Source organism: Pieris napi, chromosome 5 (assembly GCF_905475465.1).
Source record: "Pieris napi chromosome 5, ilPieNapi1.2, whole genome shotgun sequence".
In the NCBI taxonomy this organism is placed as follows: domain Eukaryota; kingdom Metazoa; phylum Arthropoda; class Insecta; order Lepidoptera; family Pieridae; genus Pieris; species Pieris napi.
In genome coordinates this window covers 3079720-3089548 of record NC_062238.1, presented here as the reverse complement: position 1 = coordinate 3089548, position 9829 = coordinate 3079720, and the positions used below count along the sequence as shown (strand labels likewise).

Here is a 9829-nt window from a genome sequence, read left to right as displayed (position 1 = left end):
CCGGACCGTGCCGGAGCCGGGAAACAATACCCACCGACATTACAACGCCGTGCCCCGGCCGGGGCACGGCCGGGGCACGGCCGAGCCACGGTCAGGCATGAATTACTTCATACAAAAGTATATCATTAATGTTAGGCCGTGCCCCGGCCGTGCCCCGGCCGGGGCACGGCCCGGTCGAGACACGGTGTAGCGTGAATCAGCCTTAAATGTGTCAACGTAAAATTGTAAAAACCGCAGATAGATTGTAATCTATCTCGCGAGATTGTAAACTGTCGAAAAATTGTGAACTCAACGTACTGCTTACAATTTAACGTATTATTATTCGGTAGATTATAATCTATCGAAGTGAAATCGTCAAATTGTGAAACGGAAGAATTTACCATAGAGTTACAAAGCTAATGTTTTAGTAATGAGAATTTGTGTTATATGGTAAAAGTGTAACCAGCGACCAAACTTTCACAATTAATACAAAATGCAATGTAGAGTATAGGTACTCATATATATTATTATAGTTATAAACGAATATATTTACAATTATTTTTAAGTGGGTAGCCTAGTGGCTTCAGCGTGCGACTTCCATCCCTCAGGACGTAGGTTCGATCCCTGACTTTGCACCAATGGCCTTTCTTTCAATGTGCATTTTAACATTCGCTTGAACAGTGAAAACATCGTAAGGACACCGGCTGGCCTTAGACCCAAAAAGTCGACGGGGTGTGTCAGACACAGAAGGACGCCTATTAAATTGACAAATTATCATAAAACAGAAACAGAAATTAAAACTAAAAATAAAACATTTTTAGGTCTGGGCCTCAGATTTTATTTTTAAACATAAACTTTAAATGCAGTCTGAATAATTATATTAATGACACTTTGTCAGGTTTTAAGTTTAGTCTTAGTCATTAATATCTGAACATCGTATTGGAAATCGAACCTAAACTAAACATTGGACAATACCACTGAGCTTAAAAGACACAGCTATTATAAAAAGAGCAGCACGTCTTTTCTTTCAGTTAAACGCGTTCCAGTCTCATCAGTCTTCATACAATGCGGCACACATTTGTATCCATTATGGCATTCCTTGCTGTACTCCTCACTGCGAAAGCTACGGATTTGGGTAGAGATGGCTTTAATTACTACAAAGGTATGTTTTCATGTATATCATAAAGTTAGCAAACCTTTAGAGTAATAGAAATGTTATGGATAAAAACATTATTGTAATAGATATGGATAATGCTTAATGATGTTGTGGAGAAACGCAGGTGCTGCTTTTCCTATTCTATTTAGGTATATTTGACGCCTTTTCCTATAATTTTTACAATTATAATACATATACTTTCTTTTTGTTCTTTAAAACATTTTTTTTTAATTAATATTATTCTGTGTGTGTGTTAGTAATAAATGTCTTGTCATATGTCTTAATCGAAACTACTTTATAAGTATACTAGCTTACCGGGCAAATGTCGTTTTGCCATGTATATCAATTATAATAAAAAAATAGGGGTTGATCGTAGAGGGGTGAAAGTTAGGGGTTGTATGTATTTTTGTATGTTGTATCATAAAAAAATAGAAATTAAAAATTTTGTCTAAAAAATAAAAAAATAAATTTAGGGGTGGACTACCCCTAACATTTAGGGGGATGAAAAATAGATGTTGGCCGATTCTCATAGATACCAGATAAGCACAAAAAATTTCATCAAAATCGGTCAAGCCGTTTCGGAGAAGTATGGCAACGATTTTATATATTAGATAAACCCCACGTTAGGGTGAAGGCCTCCAACGTTCAAATAAAGTTCACATTCTTGGGCTTGCCAAAGTTGGCTGTTCCATGTGCAGCTGGAACGTCTGATCAACGCCGGCACGGTGTTGTTACCGTACATATAAATTATTGTTTGAACTAACTGTATCTGTTGCTTTGATGACAATGTCATATGTAAGGCTTGCTCCTTACAGGATCTTGTCAAAATAAAAGGTGGTGATTAAAAGGAGTGGTCGAGAGTTTATTACGATTTAAGATCCGTATATCTCATTTCTTAATGACTATAGAATTTGATAATTGGTAGTAAATGAAGTTACGTTCTTAATTGTGAATAGATACATATATTATGAATAGAATAATGATAATGGGTTCGATATGAGATAGAAATGGTTTTAGGTCAGAATACACAACGCTAATCAACTTTTTAATAAAAATGTAAACAGCATTAAAAATATATTTTAAATTACAGATTATTTACGCGGCAGGTCTGATGACATAGCACCAGCTCCTTACGACGATCGGACATTTTTGTGTAAGTTTTCATAAAAGCTGTGATTAAATTTTTTATGAAATTATATTTAAATTAACCTAAGTTATAATTTTAACAACAAAGAAAATTGTTTTTGTTAAGTAGAAATGAAGCAGTCTTTCACTAAATTAACATAAATTAAAGACTGACTGACTGAATAACAGGAGTGTTCATCTTATAATATTATATCTTATAAAATAATATTTTCTGGTTGGTCGGCACAGAAGACTGAGCACATCATTACTTTAAAAAGATCAATGAACAATACGTAGAGACGTGGGTATTTCTGCCAATTTGGAGTTAGTGCATATATCAGCAATTATAGAAACATAAAATTGCAGGAAACACGTAGATACGTTATTTTCTCTATGTATGTATTTTTAAATATTTAATAAAATTAAACATTTATTTAGACTACTTTGGAATTCCTCAACTATATCCAGAGGTAGCCATACAAGATTACGGAAAGAGAACAGCAAATCTTTTTAAAAGTAAGTAAAATTGTTAGAATACATATTACAAATATGTACTTATTTAATCTAAACGCCTGAAGTTGGTCTTGAGACTTAGTGATCTATGTACTTTCAATCGTGCCTTGCTCGGCTATGCACTAATAGACCAGTGCAGATAGCCTTTAAAATAAATAAAAAGTGAAAAAAATTACAGTAGGATGAAAGCCATTAGAAAAGCAGGGGAATATAATCAAAATGAAAGGAAAAATAAATTACGGTCGATCTGAGGTCGGGAAGGGGTCGGGGGGGGGAGTTTTAAGGGTAAAAAACGGTTTATCTCGATTTCCGGCAAAACTAAAAGTCCTATCGAAGAAAGTTAAATGGCAAAGTTGTAGGTAATAAAAAGATCTAAAACTTTTGTATTCACACATTTTTCACATAACCTCAAAATTTATGTGAAAAATTCAAAAAACCAAGTTTTTGGTTTTTTATTTTTATCTTTAACAAAAATATTTTTTTTTTTAACGAAATTTGGTCAAAACTTACTTTTCTATATCCCAAATACACTGTAATTTATTTGATTAAAAATATTTATTTGTTCACCTTATTTTGAATTAATATCGAAAAAACACCCTAATTTTCAATCGAAAATTCTGACGTCAAAATTTCAGCTTTTTTCAAAAAGTTGGTGTCCTTTCAGTTCGTTGAAATCTCTACTTTCCTATGGTAAAAAAATATATATATATTACCATAGTAAATCTTCTCAGAAAATGCAAAAAATCGTATGCAGTAACGCCCAGACCCGTCATCCCCTTCCCTACTTCTCTATGAATCTTCTTTAAATTATAATCAGATGCCTATTTATTACTATTTTAAGATAACTTATATATACCTGAGTGACCTAAAAAAAAAATTTAGCCTTTAGATGGGCTAAAATTTTCGTATTTCATAGAGAAGTAAGGAAGGGGATGACAGGTCTGGGCGTTACTGCATACGATTTTTTGCGTTTTCTGAGAAGATTTACTATGGTAATATATATATATTTTTTTACCATAGGAAAGAAGAGATTTCAACGAACTGAAAGGCCACCAACTTTTTGAAAAAAGCTGAAATTTTGACGTCAGAATTTTCGATTGAAAATTAGGGTGTTTTTTCGATATTAATTCAAAATAAGGTGAACAAATAAATATTTTTAATCAAATAAATTACAGTGTATTTGGGACATAGAAAGGTAAGTTTTGACCAAATTTCGTTAAAAAAAAAATATTTCTGTTAAAGATAAAAATAAAAAACCAAAAACTTGTTTTTTTTAATTTTTCACATAAATTTTGAGGTTGTGTGAAAAATGTGTGAATACAAAAGTTTTAGATCTTTTTATTACCTACAACTTTGCCATTTAACTTTCTTCGATAGGACTTTTAGTTTTGCCGGAAATCGAGATAAACCGTTTTTTACCCTTAAAACTCCCCCCCCGACCCCTTCCCGACCTCAGATCGACCGTAATTTATTTTTCCTTTCATTTTGATCATATTCCCCTGCTTTTCTAATGGGTTTCATCCTACTGTAATTTTTTTAGGTTTCAAAAATTATCGGCACTGGTCTATAATGGCAGTGGCCATCATCGTGAGGAAAATGTGATGTCTTAGAATCAAGTGTCAGACCAGTAAAATTAATCACCTACTTCGCTGTAAAAAAAGTATTAAAAACAAATGAGGCGACATCTATCGAGTCAATTGTGAATGTAATTATTATCAAATTCCTGTACACAAAAAATTTATTTAAACATTTGTTGTTTAATCAATTCTTTTATATAGATCACATGCTGAATAGAGAAGCCTGGCCTGAAGGTACTCCTAACAAGAGAACATCAAAAACTGGCCTCTCGCTTCTAATGCAAAGCAAGCAAGATGTTAAGCCCACGTAAGTCGACTGGGGTGAACAAAAAAGGACGAAAGATGACGCGTTTTGCTTGATTGTGATTCAGCTGTGTGTGTGTGATTGATGGTCAGCATTTCACGATCAAACAAAACGCGTAATTGTTTTCTTAAATTTCTTTACATTATAGTTTTTTTTGATAGCACTATTAAATCCAAATATTCAGTTTAAAGTAAAAAACTTATCGTTATTAATTAATAGAAGCATTAAGCTTTATTGAATATTACTTAAGCGGTTTTCAATATTACCTGAAGGTTCAGAAGGAGACCTAGTGTAACTCATGTATGTCAAAAATGTAACGCATTTTAACATAAGTAGTTTTGTAAGTCTAGTTTCTGGGCCTTGAGTTAATATTAAACCTAAATAGTTTGTATGTAACAAATACGTGACGATAAAACCAATTATTTTTTCGATGGAAATCCAATTTTTTCTCTTTCCTTTAAAAAAAAACTACCATTAGAGATTCGTCGACGAACTTTACTTTGTGGGTGTGGTTACAAATTTGTTCTATTATATTTCTTATAATAATTCTAACTCCTCACGATTATATCAATTGAAATGTTTTTTTGTTAACTGTTTGAGTGTTGTCTATTTTAAAGAATGCAATTAGAAAAGTAATATTAGGTTTTACGTCCGATAAAATAATTGTGGTTATATTGTGTATTTTTCTTTTTTATTTCGTGTTTGTTTTTGTCGTTTTCTTTATTTTATTTATAACTCGTTAAATGGTTTTAGAATATATATCCCATTATAAATACATTTATATTTCAGGGATGACAGCCATTATTGTCTGTATGGAAAATAAAGGCAAGGTAGAGAGTTAATTTTAATATAACTGGTAGTACACTCTATTCATGAACATTGCTTCTAGGAAACGACGTATTAAAATGAAACCGTATACTCTATACTCTATATACATAGTATACTCTGTATACTTAGAATTTGATTATGGCAGGCCGTTGTTATATTGGCCAGTTACAAGTTTTGACAATGTTATATAATAAAAAATAAACTAATTTATGACCCGCTAAGTAACTGAACCAGTTATTAAATAAAATGTATTCATATTAAGAAAAAGTTTTGGAACGAATCCTGTTCAGAAATGCATTATGAGATTTTAATGATTGGAAGCCAATTAATTACCTTATCGTTCGCGAATATATTTAGGACAATATTGTAATAAACACAAAATATAATTGTTTGTTTTTAATAATAACTAGCTGACCTGGCTAACTTCGTTCCGCCCTACAACCTTATAATATCTTTGTTACTTTAATTTAACTTATTTTAGGATTTCATTAATGTTAAGTATTACATTAATACAACTCTTTTGCAAATACAGAAATGTTTTATTGCTTGCCATTGCGAAAGAAAAATGGCAGTTTTACACATTAGGCATCTTCTCTCTAGCGTCAATATGGCGATACTGCATGTTAAGCACTTTCTGATATCCACCATCTTTTGATCAGGATCAAAGCATGGTTATGCATCTCCTCATTCACCTCAAGATCGGAATTTCTTGAACTGACACGAATTCGACGTAAAATGATGCGTAGTTTTGTCAACAGATGGCACCATATGATTTTTGCATTCGTAAATTTAATTAATTAATTTATTGTTATTCGATAACTTATCCTATATTTTATTGCTTATTCTGCTATTCGGGACGGAAACAAATCTAACAAATAAAAAACCATGGCAATTGGTCCAGCCGTTCTCGAGTTATAAGTGTTGTAACAAACACGACTTTCTTTTATATATATAGATTAATAATAATGATGATGATGATAATAGTTTGATGTGTTGGTGCTACTCGTTATCATCATTTATTTCATCTCATTGATCATGCTTTTAGATGTTACTTGTGTTTTCATTTATAAAACAATTTTATGTGTTTCTTTACAGATTTATGGAGACTACCTCAATATGATACAGAAACATATTTTAATGAAAAAGTCATATATATGTTAAATCGTTTAAGTTAATAAATATTAAACATTATTAGTTTATTTAAATAAAATTATCGTGTACAATAAATGGATACTTAAATTATGAAAAATTTTGATATGAAGTTTTATTTGACCTTAAACTAAAAGCAAACAGTGTTATATACATTAGAACCTTACATATGAAATCGTCACTTTGTATGGGAAGAACAAAAAGTAGATTTTTATAAAATTGAATATATTTAATTAAACAAAGTATGTACTTTTGTCATGTTATACGTAGTTCATTGATCCCTTTACTAAAAAAACATTCAAACGGGAATCAATAAAATCTTTATATGCGGTTTCTACTGCCCCATCAGACTTAGATTTTTTACCTTGCAAGAAGTTATCCAAATTTCGAAAAACATTAAAAAACCACTATAAAACTCGTCCTCGTAAAAAACGCGATATTGCATGTTTTCCATTTTATAAATAGAATGACGTAAAGAAAAAAACGGATAAATGAAATGAATAATGGTTTTCAAAAAATAAATAGCCTATGCACGATTGGCTGTAAAATATTGAATTTGAAATTCCTAACCAAAGAGGAGATATTTGAGGTCAAAGTGTACAGTACGACGTCAATTTCACATGTAAGGACCTAATATTTGTCAACCCGTGCTCATACTTACTGTATTTTTATATAAATGTTTATATTTATACATAAATAGTTTATATTTGGCAAATCAATGAGGTATTATTTATTAGGTGTTATATCTATAATGTCTAACCTGTGTTAGTTAAATAATAGAACTAACCAGAAAAATAAAAACTCAACCACATCATTCAAAGAAACATCTCGGGTTAGACTGCGGACAGAAGCTAGTAAAAATAAATTAAACGGACGGCTAGAGATTACACGACTAATAAAGTTTTGGGAAAACTCCGGCCCCAGTTAAATATTGAAGCAGCCTTTCTCAAAGGAAATAATTATACTCCCTCAAATTGACGTCTGATAAAAACCGGCATTCATAAAGATATTGAGCGAAAAGATTCTGTTAGCGATGTCCTACTTTCTTCTGAATAATGGCTGAAGCGAACCGTATCAGGGGTAAAATCTTGAAATGATTGGTTGCCCGACAAAAGATCATTTTGTAAGTCGAGATGTGTTCAAAATGCAGGTCTGACCTTTTTATGTTATCCGTTATAACACCATAGCCCGATTCGGGATATATTTACTAGGACATACCAGATTTTTCGAACCTCGAATTAAGTGCGTCGTCGCCTAAAAAAAATGTGTGCGTGTACTAGGTGTACACACGTAAGTAGTGAAACTTCTTTATGACCTTATTTTACGAAAAATGATCTACTATATGCAACTTTACAGAAATTGGTTAAATAAAGTTAAATTATATAAAGTTTAACAAAAGGCTTTTATTATCATAGACATGAATACAAATACAATTATTTCATTTTACCTTATTACTACTAAGATTATTACAGAATTTCATTAATTGTAATAGAATTATTACTATCATTGCTATCGTTATTATATATTTTTGTTATTAATGGCTTCGAATCTCTTCAGATCAACCGTTGTAGGGACAAGAAAAAGATGGCGCGTAACCGAAAAATGTGATGGTAATTTTTTTTCTAACGCCGATAAAGAAGTTTGACTTCAAAAAGCAACATGGCGCGTAACCGAAAAACGTGACGATTTGCTACAAAATTTGTCCCATACGTCGATAAAGAAGTTTCACTTCATTAAATCAAACTTAAAATTTTTAGAACTTATACTAACACAACTAATACTCATATTAAGAAATGTAAACTAACCAATTGTTATATGGATTAATTAGTAAAGCTTTAATAAATAATAATATTTTGATAATTATAATAATTATAATTTAATTATTAAATTTACTTAAGTTTTAAACAACAATTCGATATCTCAATGTTTGATTTAATGACATTCCGGAGTATTTTTCGGTTTACAAGGCAGAAGTCTTGCCATATAAAAATATTTTTCAACGTAAATAAATATATCGAAACTGATTCCACGACCTTCCTATCATGTCAAAATCAGATTTCGCAACGTCATGTTTGCAGCGGGATGAAAGGACATAAAAATTCTGTCCGTGTCTTCAAAGGTTTGGTATGTTTCACCTTTGCTCTTCAAATACTTCCTCAAGTGTTGTTAATCAATAAATTTTGTTTTTTTTGCAAAGTATTTACAAGCAGTTTGTACATAATACGTCATAGATACTACATATTTTTTGCGCGACTTCGTCCACGTAAATTTCATTACGCAAACTTCTTTTACAATTAACTGTGGCGTCCCGCGAACCCTATATAACCAATATTTTGTTTAGAATTTTTTATTAGATTTACGTCTATAAATTGACTTTCAATGCTGCTAATTTTCCCTGCCTGTTGCCAATAAAACAAACTAAATATTTTATCGAGGAAAGCGTAATCTATTAGCAATTTTGTCGCCAGCGGTTCTAAAGTCGCTAGCCGCCAAAAATGTTGATAGTTAAAGCACAAATAACACGCAAAAACAGTAAGTTTACCGGTTAATATTAAGACTACTTTATTTGTTAACACGTATTACGAAATCATCAATATATGTACTACATTTAGCTTCCAACAAACCTACGTTATTGAAAAAAATCCATCCTACATTTTTGCCAACATTTGTACATTTGTTTTCGGTAGTGATCCCCAGCTTAAAGAGATACGAAGCATGATCGGCTAAGAGAATTATCATCTGAATACATTAGTTCGTTACTATTGCAAATTCACTCAAGTTCTTCCAAGTATAAAATGTGCTGTGTCGGTACAGACGGGGAGAAAATTTTCAATTCGACTCAAATCAAATAGTGTTCGCATTTATTCCGTTTAACTTTACAAAAGTGCACAACGAGCTCTGTAAAGTTTATAACATTGTCTTGAGTCTGAATGTATAAGTGAGTGGCGAGTTTAACGTGTATATTGACTTTTGTTTCCGAATGTACCTGCTTAAACGCGCTCAAGGATTTTGTAAATTATAACACGGTTCTTCGTAGTTGAAGTACGTTTGTCTGCGATAAGAAAAATAAGTTTTTGTGAGTTTGGTGGCGGTTGTTGGAGGGATGTTCAAATGAAACACTTTACTCGAAGCTAACTGTTTAATGGTTCAGAATAGCTTATAAGTAACATAAAATAAGGGGTGGATTTGCGACGCTGA

General features: G+C 31.7%; 1 protein-coding gene across 2 annotated transcripts; it reads left to right on the top strand.

Annotated features, from left to right (window-relative positions):
• Positions 1-999: 999 nt before the first annotated feature.
• Positions 1000-6708, top strand: LOC125049661. Of its 2 annotated transcripts, XM_047649058.1 has the most exons (6): positions 1000-1141; positions 2226-2288; positions 2699-2776; positions 4552-4657; positions 5444-5484; positions 6578-6667. In XM_047649058.1, exons 1-5 carry the CDS (start codon positions 1045-1047, stop codon positions 5475-5477), a joined length of 378 nt encoding a protein of 125 aa, XP_047505014.1. In that variant the 5' UTR covers positions 1000-1044; the 3' UTR covers positions 5478-5484; positions 6578-6667. The 2 variants fall into 2 exon arrangements, with proteins under 2 accessions (XP_047505014.1, XP_047505015.1); XM_047649059.1 differs by lacking the exon at positions 5444-5484 and having other exon boundaries at positions 6578-6708.
• The last annotated feature ends 3121 nt before the right edge of the window (positions 6709-9829 follow it).

What these genes read in the sequence shown, in the direction of transcription:
- LOC125049661 (XM_047649058.1), top strand. Translation starts at nt 1,045, where the DNA reads ATGCGGCACACATTTGTATCCATTATGGCATTCCTTGCTGTACTCCTC. An exon ending in CGACGATCGGACATTTTTGT is followed by an intron (nt 2,289 to 2,698) that starts GTAAGTTTTCAT and finishes ACATTTATTTAG; the next exon opens with ACTACTTTGGAATTCCTCAA. An exon ending in AACAGCAAATCTTTTTAAAA is followed by an intron (nt 2,777 to 4,551) that starts GTAAGTAAAATT and finishes TCTTTTATATAG; the next exon opens with ATCACATGCTGAATAGAGAA.